This window comes from Eutrigla gurnardus (assembly GCF_963514095.1).
Source record: "Eutrigla gurnardus genome assembly, chromosome: 20".
Lineage (NCBI taxonomy): Eukaryota > Metazoa > Chordata > Actinopteri > Perciformes > Triglidae > Eutrigla > Eutrigla gurnardus.
The window spans coordinates 10,172,714-10,192,036 of record NC_139931.1 but is presented as its reverse complement, the minus strand read 5'-3'; the positions used below and the strand labels follow the sequence as shown (position 1 = coordinate 10,192,036).

The 19,323-nt window shown below is 44.1% G+C and overlaps 1 protein-coding gene across 5 annotated transcripts in view; it reads left to right on the top strand.

Moving 5' to 3' along the window:
* baiap2a (BAR/IMD domain containing adaptor protein 2a) overlaps positions 1–19,226 on the top strand; it is a 41,621-nt gene extending 22,395 nt beyond the window's left edge. Inside the window, exons 4-15 of one of the 5 annotated variants that reach the window (XM_084037148.1) lie at positions 162–223; positions 951–1,022; positions 3,786–3,923; positions 8,417–8,569; positions 11,301–11,543; positions 11,888–12,119; positions 12,569–12,770; positions 12,877–12,945; positions 13,049–13,202; positions 13,444–13,481; positions 17,162–17,204; positions 17,724–19,226. In XM_084037148.1, the coding sequence (XP_083893274.1) occupies positions 162–223; positions 951–1,022; positions 3,786–3,923; positions 8,417–8,569; positions 11,301–11,543; positions 11,888–12,119; positions 12,569–12,770; positions 12,877–12,945; positions 13,049–13,202; positions 13,444–13,481; positions 17,162–17,189 (1,391 nt within the window). In that variant the 3' untranslated portion in view covers positions 17,190–17,204; positions 17,724–19,226. Of the gene's footprint in view, positions 1–161; positions 224–950; positions 1,023–3,785; positions 3,924–8,416; positions 8,570–11,300; positions 11,544–11,887; positions 12,120–12,568; positions 12,771–12,876; positions 12,946–13,048; positions 13,203–13,443; positions 13,482–14,955; positions 15,088–15,278; positions 16,469–17,161; positions 17,205–17,723 lie in introns of those variants that run through there. The other 4 variants (XM_084037146.1, XM_084037145.1, XM_084037144.1 and 1 more) reach the window with 4 other exon arrangements.
* Positions 19,227–19,323: the final 97 nt, after the last annotated feature.

Here is a 19,323-nt window from a genome sequence, read left to right as displayed (position 1 = left end):
TTGCACGCTGGGGTCTCTCTTCCTCTCTTTCTCGCTCTCTCTCTCTTGCTTTTCCTGTTCCTTCCTTCCTCACTCTACCTCTCTGTTTCTCTGCTCTAGGAATGCTTGTGCCGTTGAGTGTTGTTCATGTGTTCCCTGTCTCCCTCTTTCTCTCTGTGCAGGGGATGTGCTGTTCCAGATGGCTGAGGTCCACAGACAGATCCAAGTGCAGCTAGAGGAGATGGTTGGTATTCTCAGCTCAACACTGCCATCACTAGTTATGAAACGCCGGGGGGTGGGTGGATAAAAAGGGTAATATCATAATGTAATATTTTAACAATAGCCGGTGTCCCTGGGCTCTGGAGCCCCTGTGGGCAGTTAATCGGATACGTAGATAATTAAATGAACATGGACTCGTATTGAATGGACGTGCAGAGCTCATTTTGAGTTCCGGCTGCCAATGTGGGAGACGGCTTTGGGAAGCGGAGTGAGTTTATTGCACAGTATGGCATTTCTAGGTAACATGATTGTATGGCCGGGGGAATAGTTTTTTTTTTTTTTTTTTATGTCCGTCTATCCGTACGTATGTAGTCCTTCCTCTTCTCCGTACTGACCCAGTATTGGCTCCTCCTCGCTTTCGGACACTTTTTTGCTGAAGTAGCTGAATCAAAAGATTAGATTCCCCATATGCCAGTTCTTCAGGCGGGTCAGTTTACACTCTAGTGGTATAATAATGTGTCGGATAGACGGTGACACTGATTTGCAAGCTGAGAGAGGCAACACAGGCCAGGATTTACTCCGTGAGTAAATGAGGAGAACACGTGTATATTAATAATATATTTTTGTGTTTTGCTTACATCTGATATGGATGATGTTGTCATTGACCCCCCCGTGTCCGCATGCAGCCCCCGTGAACGATTCTGTCGTCGGATATTATTGAACAGTTTTTTTTTATCTGCTCCCTCCTCCAGTTGAAATCCTTCCACAACGAGCTGCTGTCTGAGCTGGAGAAGAAGGTGGACCTGGACTCTCGTTATCTGACTGTGAGTATCTGCTGGTCCCCCCCCACCCACCCCCCGACGCCCGAGGGTAGCCTCTATCCAATAAGTGCACTCCGTGTCTTTATCTCATTTTCAGTGCTTTATATTACATTACGCAAATCTGTTGAGGCCTAATTTGAGGGAAGAGAGAATGTTAGGGGGGCTGAAGTTGTGTTTCAACATCTGGATCAAAGTCTGTCGCTGAGACGATTAGGGTGTGTGTGTGTCTGTGTGTGTGTATTGTGTGTGTGTGTGGGTGTGTGTGTAAACATAATTTGAAATAACATTTCACGTCTGCTCACCCGTCAAGGGTGGACTGATTATAATAAACCCCTCCAAGCGTGTGTGTTTGCATGTGTGTGTGCGCGCTTGTGTGCGTGTGTGTTTGCGTGTGTGTGTGTGCATGTGTGTGTGTGTTTGCATGTGTGTGTGCGCGCTTGTGTGCGTGTGTGTTTGCGTGTGTGTGTGTGCATGTGTGTGTATGTGTGCATGTGTGTGTGCGTGTGTGTGTGTGTGTGTGTGTGTGTGTGTGTGTGTGTGTGTGTGTGAGCACTGTGGAGCCGGTCTACATGGGATATCTTTAGAATGAGTGGGTTGCAGCCTGAGTGTATAGCAGCACTGCTGCGCGTTGGGATGGGATTATTTTGCCACTATTGTGTTGTATTGTGTTGCATTGTTGAAAGGACCACGTTACGAGCTGCTTGGGCTTACAGCCACTGACTCACTCAGGCACACTTATTATAATACTGCTCTTAAAACCAAATGGCTAAGGAGGCTCGTTTGTAGGTTACTGGTCTCTTGACTTAACAGGGAGACGCATCAGTGAAATCAGATCGTCATGTTGACTTCAAATGAAAAGCATAACTGTATTTGATTGAACCTCTCCTCCAGTCATCTTTGACTCCCTACATGTCTGCACAATCTGTGTTTGAATTCATATGCCAAAGGATATGGAAAATGTTTCATATTTCTCACAATTAGGCGAGATGCGTTCCAGACCTTCCTGTCGTGGCGTCTCCCTGAGGTTTTAACATCCATTACTTTTAATGAATTTCCTGCAGATCTGCGGCGGTGATGATAGCAGTCATTTTGCTTCAGAATCTGTGAATTAATCATCTGAGATGTCGACTTCAAAAAGACTCAAATGAAAGCTCGCTGTTTTTCCGAGACTTGAAGTGTGTGTGTCTGTGTGTGTGTGTGTGTCTGTGTGTGTGCGTGTGCTGTTCCCAGTGGTGCATCTCTCTTTGTTCTCCATCTCTTGGCATTTTGGCTTACGCAGGGTTTTACAACCCTGATGTCAAAATTTGGGCATACAGTAGACTTAATATGCAAAAAGAAAAACAAGAAAAAACAGATTACAAGCTGTAAGACACACCAGGTCAAATTCTTCTAAGTGTACCAAAGTTCATCTACTGTCCACTCTGTTTCTCGTCACATTTAATTGCACTATTTGTGTGTCTGCAGTAGTGATTTAGAGTTGTGGGTACAGGCACCGGCAAACAATAGTCCGCAAGCTTCTGATTTGTTAATCAGGAGGAACATTCCAGCTCAATGAGGCGGATGATATGGGGATATTATCTTGTTTACCCAATTTCACCCTGCAAACCTTTCACAATATCCAATTTTGTCGTCTCTAACTGTTACGGGGGGAAGGGGGGGTCCACCGGGGAGCCCCGCCTCCTGGGAGTTAAAGATGTGAACAACCCATAGTGGTTGTGCTGCTTTTCCCTCAAAGACTGGGAGGGACTGAAAGGATGAATCATGCATTGTTATTGGGTCACAAAGACAACACCAAAGCATTGTTTTTGTCCCATTTTGAAATGTTGAGCATGAATATTTCCGAGCAGCTCCTGACCCGGATACTTGATCAACAGTAGATCCGGTTAAATTGCAGCATTTTGTGTGCGGTTTGTTTCGAGGCTTCCAGCCCAGCTCAGACCTCCGGAGCTAATACCACCCACTGCATGTGTCATGCCGCTAGTTCCCTTCCCAGCGACAACAGCCACTTCTTTTCCAGCCTCCTTCGCAGCCCCGCGCTACCTAGAGGATACCTTCATCCTCGGCGCCTCTCAGAATGCAAATGCGGATGTTGAACCCTCGTGCACGAGCTCTCCTCGGCCAATTTGGCCTCGCACAGAAACCACACAAGCTTTGTCACGGCGGGCGCGGTTACTATAGCAACAGAGCTGGTTCAGCCTCGGAAACGAAGTTGTTATGCTCAATAAGAAAAAAAAAAGTAATTAAATAAACAATTTTAAAATGAATTAAATAAACTGGCTGTAAAAGGACTCCACAAATCACACTTCAGGGTTTTTTTGCTTCGCAGGCTGCCACTGATTTCTGTTCAAATCAACTTGCAGTGGGCTGGCAATGGGTGATCACCTACAGAGGACGTTTTAACAGAACTCCTGGACAACAGAAAATAAGCAAAAATGACTTGTAAAGAGCCTCATGTTTTCTCTTTGATTAAAAAGATTGCTTTCTGGTGTCAAAGCCTTCTTGAACACACGAGGAGTTTATTAAAACATTCCCAGAGAAATAAAGTAACTTCAACTGCAATTTAGGTCAAATTGCATCTCTAATGCAGTTTCCCAAACTGTAGTGAAATTAGTTCAATTGAGTGGCTTGTCTTTATGATAGGAATGAGTCTTTTAAGAAATAGGTCGGTTCCCCATTAGCGCACCTACCTACTGCTGTCTGTCACCCACACTTTGTAATCTGTGGTCCTAATTTGGTGTTTGTTGCTCTGCCTGTTGCCCCACGTAGGCTGCTCTGAAGAAATACCAGGTGGAACACAAGAGCAAAGGGGAGAGTCTGGAGAAGTGCCAGGCTGAACTGAAGAAGCTGCGCAGGAAGAGTCAGGGCAGCAAGAACCCCTCGAAGTACGGAGAGAAGGAGATGCAGGTGAGCCTCATATAACTTTTTTAGTTTGTGTCAGAATCAAACAATTAGAATAACTCTAGTTTGTAGCATTCCAGTGCTGAGTTTTTGTGCATGTGGGTGACTGTTGGATTGAATATGTATCAGTCTTGATGCAAAATAATGACTTTATTCTTCATAAAATAAAGAGAATTATCCAAACTGCAAGCATGGAGGAGGAGGCAGTGGTGACAAGGTGCCCTGAGTGGGAAGGCAGATAGTGGAGGTTTGATTATGAGTTGTGTGCCCTCTTTTTGCACATCCATGCACATACTGCATGCACAGAGACATGAATGTTAATAAGAAATAATAATAATAATAATAAGATAAAGATAATAAGATAAGCTACACTAATTGATTTAGGGGAGCATTTGCTTTGGCCAATGTGTTTCTGCACACATTTGATCAGGGCTTTAACAGAATGAGCTGTTATGAACTAACATTTTGCCAATTTTTGTGGGGTTTTTTTTATTAAACAGGTTTATAGAAATTGTCTGAGTAATGGCTTGATCTATTTGGAAATATGCCCGTTTTAAACTAAATGCATGCAAATGTCTTATTTTGGTAGAGGCGGTTAGGTGACGTGGCACACAGTGTGTGTAACTGATACAGTACATGTGGATTAAAACATTTGTATCAAAGGCACGATTTCCTGGTCTTCAGGAGTCAGACGGTCGATTCACAGCTTGTGAGAATGGTTGCACATCAAACTGAAGCACACTCATTATTCGCTCAGGAAACAAAGCAGTGTTTGCTTCGGGCGTCATTATTTCCATAGCAAAGCAACCTCCGACGCAGCAGCTCAGGTGAAATGAATTGTGATGAGTTGGAATGAACCCCGGTAGACGTAACTTAATTAATTATCTGACACATTTCGCTTTCCGTCACTCGACCAAGCAGTGACGGTGGTCCTTCTCCACAGAGACGACGCACATCCCCCCTTCACTGCAAGCAGGCCTTCACTGGCGGGTTGTTTACATGTCATTTATTGGTTCGTCCTGTAGCCGGTCTTCCTGTCAAACTATGGAAAAAATAACGCGGCAGACAATGCCACAGTGTGACAGCTGTTCCTTCACATGGATTTTCACCAGAAGCTGGAAGTCTTGTCTGCCTGGAGGGGTGGAAAGAAAAACCTCCAACAGGTCGAGGCCTGCAGGGAGCTATTGTTGCTCTCGCTGTGAAGCGTGGCCGCCCATGAAGGAATCCGATCAATAGCCCGACTTGAAACCTGATTCTACAAACGCTTATGGACATAGGGTTTTGTAGATTCCATCCGGAAAGAAAACGTTGCTCTTCGCTTCCTGGTTTGTAGCATGAAGCACCTGAGGAATGCCATGAGGAGATGTCGTATGAAGTGTTGGCAGCGTGTGCAGCAGTCCAGTTCTTTTTGCATGGAGTGGGACATGTTGTTACACGCTGCCTCATGGGTTGGGTAATTAGGCCTCTGTTAGGTTAGGTGAAGCACAATCTGATGGAGAGTAATGTTTTCTCCAAAAATGGAGGAAAAAAAGAAATGCATAATTCGATTAAATCTTAGAATACAAATCTAAATCCACATTGAGGATTTGTAGAATTATACTCCAACATACAAATATGTTGAGCTCACCTCCCAGCAGTTTTGCAAGTTGAGCCTTTGAGCCTTTTGAGTAGTGATGCTAATTTGATGGTTTATGAAAGGCATTAGAAATAAAACGGCGAATGCCTTCAAGACGATGATATTTGACTTGTTCTGTTCTGCCGGATGGTGACGGCAGACTGACAGTCAGGGGTTCAAGGAAAAGTTGTGCCGCCAGTAAACCAGTAGTTCTTCTTTCTGTAGATGGAAGTCAATGTGGCGACAGGCGGACTTAGACCACTAGCTCAGCCGAAACCCCCCAAAAGTCAAGACTTTTATGCATATTGAATGGAGGAAGTAGAATCGCCACGCTCTTCCTGAGTCTCTGTGACTGATGAATTGGACTCATGACCTCAGTTACCCGAGGAAGAGGAAAATCAATCTCCCTTTACCCATTCTCAGCCTGCTCACTTTCATATCTCGGGCTGTGGGCGTGCGAGAGAAAAAGTCAACTTGATTGTGCCGGAGTCCCCTGGGGAGGACGACACGCACCGAGGGAGTCAGCCTGGCGCTCTCCGTCGGTGCCGGCTCAGAGTATTCGGTTGGATTTCATGCGTCCCATTGGCTTCTTTCAGCCAATGGGACGTGGTAGAGAAAGTACAAGTAAACATTGCTAGGGTAAGATTAACAGCTCATCTTTCATCCTCCGTCACATCTGCGTTATTCCAGCACATGAGAGGCACAAAGTTTCCTTTTTCATCTCCTCTCTTTTCATTAAAAAGTAAAGCGGGTCTGAGCGCAGTCTGGCAGCGGCCACAGATGGTGTCCCGCGTTTCATTGATCTCTCTCTCTCACACACACACACTCTTCGCTGTTGTCTCTTTGTCTTTCCTCCCCTCGCTGTTCTTCTCCTGTCTTCAGACAGTTCCCCTCTGCCTTTCCATCAATGGGTAAAGGTCCTGCCAAAATGCTAATCAGCTCATTATGCTGTTGAATGGAGTGGACCCAGGTACCGGTAGAAAGGGGGGTTTCATCTAGATAAACTCCTTTTACACTGCGTCGGCTGTTAATAAGAGCTCAGACGGAGACGGGAGTTTCTGGGGATTCGGAGTGAATGTGATGTTTGATAAGCTCCGGGTTTCTTCATAAAATAGTAAAAAAGCGGTTCATTTTGGATTCATATAGAAGTGCGATAAATAAGCACCGGCGAACGCACCCAGCAGATTTAAAGCTGTAGGTGTAGGTGCTTTCTGCTGTGCACCCCGGGGTGCAACGCGCACAATTCTTTTGAATTCAAAGAGTGCTGATGATGAAGGAGCAGAACAGTAGACCTGAGCGGCTATTGAGCATGCAGGAAAGAAATGCTTTTGAATCCCCCCAGGAAGGCACATGAGTACAAACAGATTTGTCGTACTGTACGCGACGCTGTTGGAAGGTTGTAAATCCCTCCTTTCCCAGAGATTTGTAATTACGGGAGGCTGTTCAGTTGCAACAGAGTGCATAAATGTCATATTTTGTCAGGCTTTTGTCCCGGGTATGTCGTGCTGTTAAAGCCCGAATGCTAGAACCGCATCGACACGCTGTAGGTTTCATTTATATTCATAACCTTTTTGCAAAACGAGTCATTCCTGCTATGATGTAACCCGAGGTCGCTGAAATATAATAGTGGCTGGTGTCTGCGCGGGCCTTTCCCACTGCACTCATTGTCTTGGGTTACTTTGGTGACCTTTTTGAGTGGTTGGAGAACTGGGCCATGTGGATCTGACAAGCCCTTTTACCTTGTTGAGGTGAAGCTCAGCCCTTTTTTGTCCTGTAGAGATCTAAAGCAACTAACGGAACCACTTTCAAAGCACTTAATTTGAGCTTAAGGTGTACAGAAGGAACAGAATAAGGTCAGGCTGTTCTGGGGAGAAAAACGCGTTTCACCCCCCCACCGTCTTGCTTGATTTGACAACTTGGTTCTGCGGATTTGTGAGGTGGATATCCTCCGCCGCTAATGCAAAAGGGCCTTTCCTCCGAACGTTAGCATCATTTAGTCACCTAAAATATACATCCACACTTCTCCTCCCATTGAACTCAGCCCGTTGCTGTTGGCAGAGGGGAAGCAGTGTGCTCTGGTGGTTACGAAATGAGACGCTGTGCAAGTGGCACTACAGGGTCTTCCATTTGGCTGCGGGAAAGAACTCCCAACTTTACAAACTTCATTAGACTTTTCGTCGGTCGTCTTTGTGGGATATATTATAAAACTTTCCTCAACATCCACAACCATGAGTCAACATTTGTAACACTGTAAGCATTCTGAACAAAGGGTTGTTGGATGCCACGCCAGCTTTATTCGTATACCGAATTGAAAATGCACGCGTGTGTGTATTCCTCTCCGGTTATGTAAGAAAAACACATCCCATAATAAACTTCAAACCAGCAAATACCCCAAAGTAATGGTTCAGTCTAGGTCAAACAGAACCCTCTCTTCTAGGCCGGTATCTATCAGGAGATGTAACGCGAACGTCGCCCTACTTTGAGACAGCATCGAGAACAACGTGCAGACTCAGGTTTTGTTTGTGCCTGACGTGTGTATGCACACACTCGCAAAAAACACCTCAACGCCACTCCCTCTTCACATCAGCCTCCCTGTAGCTCCTCATCGCCATTTTACGTGTGTGAGACAAACCCTCCTTTTCTGTCTCTGTTACTCACTGTTTTGACACACCTGTTATTGTCCATTTTTTTTGTATGAATAATTCCACCTCCACACCGCGGGAGGTAATTACCTCGGTGGCACTCGGGAGGGGAAGCCTGGCCTGAGTGAGCTGCTGAGTAAAGGCTCTCTCTCCTTGCACTATAACCACCGGGGTGCACTCAACCCACTAATTGGCAGAAAGCACAATATTCACGTGTCGTATTTGTGTGTTTCCCCCGCCAGTTCGTGGAGACCATCAGCAGTAAGCAGACCGAGCTGGACACCTTCATCGCCGAGGGATACAAGACGGCGTTGTCCGAGGAGCGCCGCAGGTACTGCTTCCTGGTGGACCGCCAGTGTGCCGTGGCCAAGAACAGCAGTGCCTACCATGGCAAGGTAAGCGTGGAGCGTTTCTACAGCTATATTATTGCAGCTATCTGTCGGTAACCTAACGTTAGCCTTTTGCATATTATTACAATATGAGTCATGGGATCAGAATTTTAAATAAGCCAAAAAACAACTTAGCTGACTTCAATAACTTCCTATTCCAAAAACCATGGCAACAACAAGGGTGCCCCGGCTGCGTGCATCACTTTTCATCATTCACTTGTGTTTATTTGCATTTTTGTTTTATGTCTCAACTAATCAGGAACATGTTTTCTGCCCATTATGTCCAAAAAAGGGATATACTCCGAGCTTAGGTCATATTATTAAACGTAACTCATTTCCTTTGTACTGTTGTGTTGATTTCCCCCCCATCTGTGTTTTATTTGAAACACGCCCGCTGTAAACCATCGTTCAGCCAAAAGAGCATACCAGGAAATATATAATTCAAAGTCGCATTAGCTTTGACCGCTCACCGGGGCCCTCTTCATTTTCAAAATTCATTAAGACTGTAGACAATGCCCAGCTGACGGACACATCTGAAGCCCTAATCCATCATTGCACCTTCCAGTGTCCGGGTCCGGCGGAGAGCGACGCCTCGCTTCTTCCTTTCAGGAGACTAATAGGAAAAGGCATCAGAAACGCTGAATGTGGCCGTTTGGAATCAAAGCTCGGTGTAACACGCGGGACACGAGTTGCAAACCGCTTCCCACTTGTTTTCGTTTACAGCGCGATGTCGACACGAGACACCGGAGATGTGGTACCTGCTTGTTATTCTCACATCGCTGCTGACATTTAAAGCTAAGCAGCTTTTTGGATCTGAATGGGTTTCCCCCTATATCATACTATCAAAGGCCATGTCGTGTTTTTTTTTTTAAGCTCATTGTGTGTGTGTGTGTGTGTGTGTGTGTGTGTGTGTGTGTGTGTGTGTGTGTGTGTGTGTGTGTGTGTGTGTGTGTGTGTGTGTGTGTACCCAAGAGATTGATATTCTTGGGTAATGAAGTATATCAGTCTCCTGGGATTACTGGTGGGGGTGAACTGTCAGCGTGAAGATGTGGCTGGAGGAGGTCTCTCTCTCTCTCTCTCTCTCTCTCTCTGTATATGGACTGCCGCTGCTTCTTCTTTTTTCCAACATGGAGTCTAGTCATTAATCAGGATGGGGGTGTGCGTGGGAAGAGTTCACCTTCAACAAACTGAAGAACCCTCTCCCAGAGGATTCCCTGTGTGTGTGTGTGTGTGTGTGTGTGTGTGTGTGTGTGTGTGTGTGTGTGTGTGTGTGTGTGTGTGTGTGTGTGTGTGTGTGTGTGTGTGTGTGTGTGTGTGCGTGTGCGTGTGTGTGTGAGAGAGGTGGAAAGGGATGGCGAGAGCTACAAATTAGCAGCTACAAAAGGGACAGAGCTGCCAGTGTTTGTATGCGTGTGCATGCATGTCTAACTGCGCCGTCCATTCATCCACGACTGTGTGGCCGTCTCTCCGTCCGTTGGAGAAAGAACAGTCGTGTCCACAGGCTGTGAGACGCTGCAGTGGGCAGCTCGGTTGTGCGTCCGTCTGTCCCACAGCATCACCCACGCAGCACATTATCATAGTTGTGCAAAGGCCACTGGTCAAGGATACAGAGTGAGGAAAAACCTTTTGAGAACTGGATTTTTTTTTTTTTTTTTTCAGTTTGTTTGTTCTTTTTAGAGCAGAGGGAGGACATCGAAGGGTTAGCAAAGAAAATACTTCAAGTTTCTAAATGTGAATATTTATTATGTAGTTTTATGCCTCGGTGCCGGTAACAGCCGGGGTTTGGAGGCATTATGTTCTCAGGTCGTCTCATTCTCGTGATGTAATAATGATATCTCAGTAGACTTGGAGGGGATTTCTTCAAATTTGGCACAAACATCCACTTGGACCCAGAATAACGAAGTGATTCGATTCAGATGATTAGATAACCCAAGAAGTGATAAACTTATTGTGACAATTCCAAACAATATATAGTTATGACACTTTGGATTTAAACAGCAACTTGGCTGTGGAGCACAGGCATACGGCCGTGAGGCGGTAATTCAAACTATACCATAACCTTTTTATGACATTTATCTGGTGTAGTATATTTTAACATATTTTATATCACTTATTTTATGGCAAACTGTACTATATTTTCATGGCATTTTATTTGGCCTACAATTCTATGACATTCTTTATGGTATACTGTTAATTCTAGATAATTCTCATGGCTTGTGAAAGTATATGTTATGACATTTGGTAATACTATACTATACATAGACATTTTATGGCAAACTATACTATGACATTTTATTAAATACCATATTTCTTTCATGGCATACTATACTATGACTTTTTATGCCATGCAATACTATGACATTGTTGTGAAATTGTATATTATATATGCATTATTCAATACCCTATTATTATGTTTGAATGGCACACTATAATTTAACTTTTTTATATTTTTATTGCATCATATACTGTGGCATTGTTACAGAATACTACTGTGACTTTTTTCTATTTAATACCATATTAATATTTTTTTCATGGAGCACTCTCCTAGGGCGTTTTTAAATGACATTTTTTAATGGTTTCATAAACTAAAACACACAGCAACAAAAAATGCAATCATTTATTAATAACAAGTAATCTGCCAGGCAATTTAGATATTTAGAGCAAAACCCAGACACTGTAAACTGCAACTTAAGTGGCAAACAACCACAAGGTGATAATTCTAGTTTCCTACGTCCAGGGAAAAGATCTTCTGACCCAGAAGATCCCAGTGTGGCAACAGGCTTGCTCAGACCCCAACAAGCTGCCGGAGAGGGCCATGCTCCTGGCCCAGCAGATGGGCTCCGCTGCCCTGGGGGGTACAAGTCCCCTGCATACCTCCAAATCCAACTTGGTCATCTCAGATCCTATCCCCGGGGCCCAGCCTCTTCCTGTGCCCCCGGAGCTGGCTGTTTTCATGGGCAGCGGGCTGGGACACCCAGCGGTGAGTGAATGAGAAATATTTTCTTTATTTCTGTTTCTGGTTTTTATGTTGTAAGAAGAAGTTTTAGCCAGAATAAATACTAATGTTGATGATATATTGTGGTCTTCGAGATGACATGAAGATGCAAATCAGCCTCTTTAAAGATGGCGCTCAGGTTAATGGGCTACTAAGTGTGTTTTTTTATCAAGATTAATTCATGCGAATGCAGTGGATGATCATCAAGATATATCACTTCATCTCAATTAAAATATTTCAGGAAATAATTGCTACTGTAGTACTGCACGAGCTATATATTATCATCATTTTACGTCTTGAATGCTTATATATCTGCTTGTTTATTCCAGAGGCTGATTGGCCCTGATGGTATGTCCATGGTAAATGGGACAACAGGAGTCCACGGGGAGGAATACTGGACGGATGGAGGGACTATATCTGTGTCCCAAGTCAGGCCTTCATCCCCTCAGACCCAGGCACAGGGCCAGACCCAGGCTCAGCCCCAGAGACAGGTCAGCGATGTCTACTCCAACACCCTCCCTGTCCGCAGGCCTGCCCCCGCCAAGAATAAGAACCCCGTGGGTAAGATATCCCGACACTGCAAGAATCCCGCGTCGCCTGTAGCGCTGCAGCAGGAAAAGCATGTTTGATTGAGTCCCGAGCCCTAGTCCTATCATCATTGCACTTAAATGTACACTGAGGAGCATTTAACCATCACATAAATAGCATCACCTGCTAACATCATCTGTTGGCCACTGGGATGAGAACTGCTGCTCCTCGGCGCCCCTCAAAGGAGGAGCAGGGAGAAGTAGCAACATACACTTAGAAACTGTAATGTCTCAACTATAGTCTGGTTTATTTATGGTGATTAATCAGTGATGGATGTTTTAGCACATTAAATAAATGCTGCTGACTGTGCCTTTTATAGACTTAAATGTTCGCTTCAGTTAGCACTGCAGACCTTGATTATTCCAAACATCTTCCATGAATTTCATGTCACTGACCATCGTCTCCGTCTGCAAACTCTAAAGGAGAGACACGGACCCTGCCCAGGTCCAGTTCCATGGCAGCGGGCCTGGAAAAGAACGGGCGCGCCCGCGTCCAGGCCATCTTCTCCCACGCCGCGGGAGACAACGGCACCCTCCTCAGCTTCTCCGAGGGAGACGTCATCACCCTGCTAGTGCCCGAGGCCCGCGACGGCTGGCACTACGGGGAGAACGAGAAGAACAAGATGTAAGCAAAAGCGTTCAGTTATTCCATTTGGTCTGAATCCATACTGTGAATTTTCGGACGCGTAATGTGGCGCATAAGTTAACAAGGTGTTTCACTTTGACCTCAGGCGCGGCTGGTTCCCGTTCTCGTACACGCGTGTGCTGCCCGAAAGCGACAGCGAGAAGCTCAAAGTGAAGTATGGAGCAATGTTTCTGTCATAAATCGCACGTCAACGTAATGAGCCCGAATGAGCCCCGAGTCTGAGGCCTTTTTTTTGTTTTGTTGTATCGCCTTCCCAGCCTGCACCATGGGAAAAGTAGCAGCACAGGGAACTTGTTGGAGAGTGATGCATCACTGCCTACACCTGACTACGGCCTGACTGCCCGACTGCTGGCACAGAGTCTAGCACAGACCCGCCCACGCCCCTACAGCATGGCAGGCTTTGGCACACAGGTACAGTATAACATGTGTAGTAGCGATGAACGACCACTTCTTACTCTTGCTCACTTAATTTGTAGCCCCCATCTAGTTTAGTCCTGTGTTGCATAATTGGATATGAGTAATCCTGCAGCAGCTCCAGGAGACTTTTCCTCACTTTCTGCTGCCACCTAATGGCCGTATGCAGGAACAGCAGGACATTCAACCCTTTACAAGCACACAAAGTGAAAAGTGTTACTTTTTTTTTTTTTTCCAGCCTGCTATTGAGGATTATGATGGCCGCTTTGCCACAAGGTAAGTGACTTCTCTGCCCTGCCCTCTTAAGAAATACTGACATGACTGCTGCTGCCATCTGAATTGTTTAACTTGGATAGATTTGGAGGGAAGTGATATTTTTTTTTTAGAAGAAAAAGCACATAAGCCAAAACACCTCAGATAAATGGCATTTCACTGGAGTTACATTTCTGGAATATTCAATGAATGATTTGCTTTTTTCATTTCACCGATTCATAGATTTCATAGATTGCAATATTCTGAAGCAAAGAGTATTCTATGGCGGTATCCAGTAAATATGGTTGTAGGACACTTTTAATAACAGTACAGCCACCCACATTTACATAGTAAAGGAAGTATGGACAAATTGCTTGTCTTACCTGTCAACAGTCCCAAAAGCAAACATATCCGATTTACAAAACTTCACATATTACAAAATACTATCATTTTATTATAATGTAAAAAGTGGGAAAGCACATTTGACTCGTCAGATAACCAATTATCCAAAGCGTTGGCCAGTACTTGCATGTATTTATATATAACTAGGGAGGAATAAATTTAGGCTCAAGCCATAGATAAGATTTTGCTGTAGCGTTAAAATCTCAATTTAATGAGATGTATGCACAGCGTTTCCTTTTTTATATTTTTTTCTTCTTCGTTCTTTCGTCTTTGCTCTCGCTTACTTAACTATTTTTAAATAGTTCTTTAAAGAAATGAATGCAGACAACCCAGACTCTTGTTGGCCCAGCATGTTTTTTACCGTAATCGTATCAAATCCTCGCTGACTCAACCGGATTGTGTGATGTTAGCGTTGGAACGATGCTGTGCCTGTTTCTGTCCAGTGAGGGAGTCCATATTTGGTCCATCTATATAAGTGTGTGTGTGTGTGTGTGTGTGTGTGTGTGTGTGTGTGTGTTTGGTGGAGTATATGTTGTGACGGTAGACATCACGCTGACCTCATCTCAGTCATCGCTGCTTGTCCGCCTGGGGCTTCGGGCTCCAGTGTAAAGCTGTTCCACATACTCGTGTCTGCTCTGAATGTGTTTCTTTTTTTTTTTTTTTTTTTTGTATCAGTATTTTGAGACAACACTGTCCTGCAGGGTGTATTCACCCCCAAACAGACTAATCTTAACACTACATCCCTACCAGCTAAGGAGATGACTTGATTTTCTCATCAACGGTAACGTCCCCGGGTCTTGTCTACTTCTCAGTGACAGACGGAGGCTCTAAAACTGCTCGATATGGGCGATGATGTCAAACTGTATTTGGATTTTTGTTGAGTGTTGATGAGGGAATCGGATGTCCTATCTTCCTGCTCACGGCGGGCGTGTTTGGAGTCGTTTAGCTGTAGGTGGGGCCACGTGTGTTTCATCACCCCCCCTCCCCCCACCTACAACGTCTCCAAAGCTCCGCCTCCTTGTGCCTGTCTTGTCTTTCTCCATTTCTCTCTGAGTGTGTCCGACCTGGCAAGCTTCCTTCTCTCTTTGTTCCACAGTGACAGTCCTGATGGCAAATTGATTTCGACTGTGTGAGAACAGACATACAGACAGACACAGACAGCTCCGGATAGCACAGGGGCCTCTTCCTTCCCCGTCTTTCCTCCCCCTCCCCCCCCCCCCCCACCCCCTCTCTTCTTAGCCTCCCACCTGTCCACTTATCACCACCTCTCCTCCTCCTCTGCCTCCACACACAACCCCTCCTCCAAGTGGAAGAGGCCAGTTTCATCCCTCCTTTCTGTCCTCTCTTCCTCCTCGGGTCCCCTCCTTCCCTCCTCCCGTCCGTCCTGGGTGCTGCTGCTGGTGGTGTCGGTGTGGACAGTAGCGGTTGGTGGGTGGAGGATTGCGCTGAGCGAGAGAGCCAGAGCGGGGCCTACCTGCTCGGCATGCAGCGATATGGACTCTGAGTGCCCCCCCCTATCTCTGATCGCAGTCCACCACCACGGACTGATCTCTCAAGAGACTGCCTTTGCTACTGCTCGTCTTTTCATGCATGTACATGGTTGTGTCATTTTGTCAAACTTAAGGACATGTTCATGTACTGTTCAAGTGCCAAAAGACTTCAACGTCGTCGTACTAAAGCCACCGGCTGAATGGCCTTTTTTCTAAGCACAACGTGGGCCCAGTATTATCGAGTTCCCACCCAACACACACATGCTCAAAAAAAGAAAGAAGAAGCTTTGTTTCAAAGTAAGGCTGTGCAGCAGATTACTATGTTTCTGTTTTGAGAGATCCCGTAGGTCGCGCTGTGCTTCCCTGTGTCAGTGCTAGCCTTGATTTTTTTATTTATTTTTCGTCCAGAGGGTGTCATATTTGCCTTATTTTGCTTATTTTTTTTCTTCTATAAAACACATACTTTATGTGCAACGAGGCACATTTTCAAATTGAGCTTCTAGAATATACAGTGTGTATATATACATACATATATACACACATCTATATATATAAATTGTTTCCGTCGGCCTACCAAATTGCACTGTATTATGATGTGATGATTACAAAACAACTTTTCATATCAATTTTGAACTCTCCATCATCTGGCCCCTTTTCGCCATTCATGGCTGAAATTAATGCCAGAATAATTAGAAAAAATTCCCCACAATAACAGGGAGTTTGGTCTTTTTTCTGAAGCTCCATTGAGTCCGGATGGGTCTTTTGATCTTCTGTCGAGTATCCTCAATAACAGCTGTGAATTAATTTTTAGGTTAAACAACAACTACGGCTTTTGCAGCTCTCAGTGTTATTTATGATTGTATTCCCTGAGTGGCAATGTAGTTTTTTTTTTTTTGGTCTTTTTTCTTTAAAAAAAAATATATTGTCCTTGTAAAAAAAGAAAAGAAAAAACGCAAAATATTTCCAGAAACAATGAGAAACTGATTAGTTGAAGTGTTTATCTTATGCATGCTGTGGAGGGAAACCAGAAAATGTGATTACTACAAATTGACCTTGAATGTATGGTGACTTTTTACAAAGGTATTCTAAATAAAACATATCTCTATATATTAATAAACAGTCTGGTCTGACGAGAAATCTGTTCGGTCAGTGACGCTGACTTTTTTTTTTTTTTAGTTCTGTTGGAAAAAAAAAATTGTCCTTGTTCCAAAGCTGACTCATTTTCTTTTTTTCTCTGTTGTTTAAATGGATTCTTTCAAAACTGCCAACCCGGTGTGACTCATTTCAGGCCACAGCTGTATCCCAAGCATGCCCCATCCCTCCCCCAGTAACACCCATAGCATCTGTGTTGCTCTCTGTCACTATAAAAAACAAAAAAGAGTCTGTCAGTGTGTGTGGTGGTGTTGTGAACAGTATTGTGAGTATCTAAACTCTGCCTGCCTGCGTATCCTCTCCTCTTATTGTTGTATTTCTGCTTGTGTTTGTATTTGGGTGATGAAAATACGAATGCACCCATTCTTAGCAGGAACGACGTCAGAACACCTGCCTGTTGATAGCTTTGCATTTGCAGTAAAATAGAAGTCGAGCAGCAGACGCATGTCCTCGCGTGATTTTAACGGTTGAAACGGAGCATTCGGTATATGGCATGTTGAGCATGAAGTACTCCCGTCCCTCATTTTCAGTGAGTTGTTGTCGACCTCCAGTGTGTGTTCGTCTTGCACCAGACTAACCAGCAGTGTCGTTACAAAGTGTGACCCTTGCATGATCTGAGCGATGAGCCATTCAAACCCAAAGGTTCTCTTTACCTTCCAGTTTGGGTCCAGAATTGTCCCGGTTCTGAGGGAACAGGACCTCCGTAAGTCACCAGCCTCCATCGCCTCTCAGCCAATCCTTTTCTTTATTATTTTTTTTTAACCTATCTCTATATTACTCTCTTTGCTGTCATTGACTGTCTGGCTGCAGTAGGATGCTGGGAATCACTGGTCTTTTCTGTCCTTTGGCCTACGTGGATGTGGCAGCATTTGATTCTGTCAGTCCAGCAGGCTTTGGGTTGTAAAAGAATAACTTTTTTTTTTTTTTATGTGCGTGTATATTAAAATATAGACACACAAGACTAACCCTGCATGCATGCCTATAGAGAGCTGTTTTCCCCCCCATATTTGAGATTTCACTCATTTTTCACTTTGCTTGCTAAAACTCACAGTAGATACTGCAACTATTTGCTCAGCATAGTGTAAAAAACAAAGCTATGGGACGGCAGATTTCTGTGGATGTCATATCTGATTGTACTTATGTGACCATGAATCTCTACATGCTGTCATTTGTTCAACCTAACTGCCACTGTTCCTTGTCTCGCCTCTCCTCTCCCCCACAGTGACCGTTCCATGGAGGTCTACCTCCGGCCCACCTTCGCCGATGACCGATCTGCACCAATCTTCTACTAACGCCCTGCCGCCCCCCCCCTCCTATTTGTCCACTAATTGGGCCCTTTTTCTGAAGGGAACATGGCCAACATCGGTGTGTTTCAGTTGTATGATATTATCATAAGAGGGGCACAGTCTCTTTGCTGTGGAAATTCACTCTGACATAATCCTCTTTGACATTTTTGTTTGCGAACTCTTTCCGCGAGCACTGAATGTCTCAGCCTGAACATTAATTTGCAAGTTCTAGGTTTTCTTAGTTATTTAGGTCACGCCCGTTGTAGATAAGGTATGGCTAATAGCTTTTTACTAGTATTGCAGTCACGTTGTTATTATTATTTATCTGCACTTCTACTATGGGATTTATTTTGTTCTTCAACACTATTACACTGTAAATTTCATTTGAGGATTATTTGCATTAATCAGCAGCGGAGTGCGTTAGTTGTTTTAAAGCAAGGCTTGAGGGGGGAATGAGGTCGTCGACGGCAGTATTCAGTGCATCACTGTAACATGCACTGAAGTGTACAGTGAACTGAACTGGTCAGTTGGTGAGTTAACTATGATTCTGCTTTTTGTTAAGTAATATAGCATAGTGGTATATTTACTAGTTGTGTTACAGTACACCCATGATTTCAATGTGGGAACTGCGCCTTCTATTTTTTTTTTTTTTTTTAACATAATGCTTCGTGCAGCATTGACCCGATCTGTTAACTGGTTTGAGGGCTTGTGCATCACAATTCAACTTGTTTTTTTTATGTATATATAACTGGGATTGTTTCCCTTTTTTCTTTTGCTCGCTCTTGTCAGGATTTATTTTTCCTTTTTCTTTTTTTTTTTGCTTAGCAAGCTGCAGTGCAGTGGAATTTCACTGAGATAATACAAGAATATTTTTGCTATACTTTCATTCTCTTCCTATTTCAGTAATATCTAAGCTGCCAGATAGCCAAGATGGAGAAATACAGTGCATACGTAATGGCTCTTTGAGGAAAAAATATATATTTAGCTTTGAGGGAGTGGTAGCTTATCAAATAAGGTACAGTATTATAGCTTTCGATCGTTCATTCTCAGTGTGGAGAAAAGCTTAGAGCAGAGGCTTTTATCTCCAGTACGATGTGTGGGGATATAAGTGGAACTGTATGTGATGGGGAAAAAAAATTGTGTGTGTTGTCGTGTGAACGAGCCAGAAAAGCTTGTTAGACTGCAAGAAAGTTCCATCATTAAAAGTAAAGTCTTCATGGATGAGTCCTTTACACTGAGCGATGTGATCAGGCTTTTATTACAAAGCTCAATTGGGCAGCAAGTTTCAAATGCATTTTTTTTTTTTTTTTTTTTTACTTTTATATAGCTTTTATTGTGTTCATTTCTCACTCTGTCCCTGTTTGTATTATATCCATACTGTACAGAAAGTGCGTATAAATTATCTTGTCCGAAATAAATCTAAATGGGCAGAAACTTCATACTTTTATGCGTTGCGTTGTGTCATGTTTTCACTCGTATTTAATTGTAAGATATCGCACTTCTTCACACATGCAGCTAAATATATCACAGACGCAC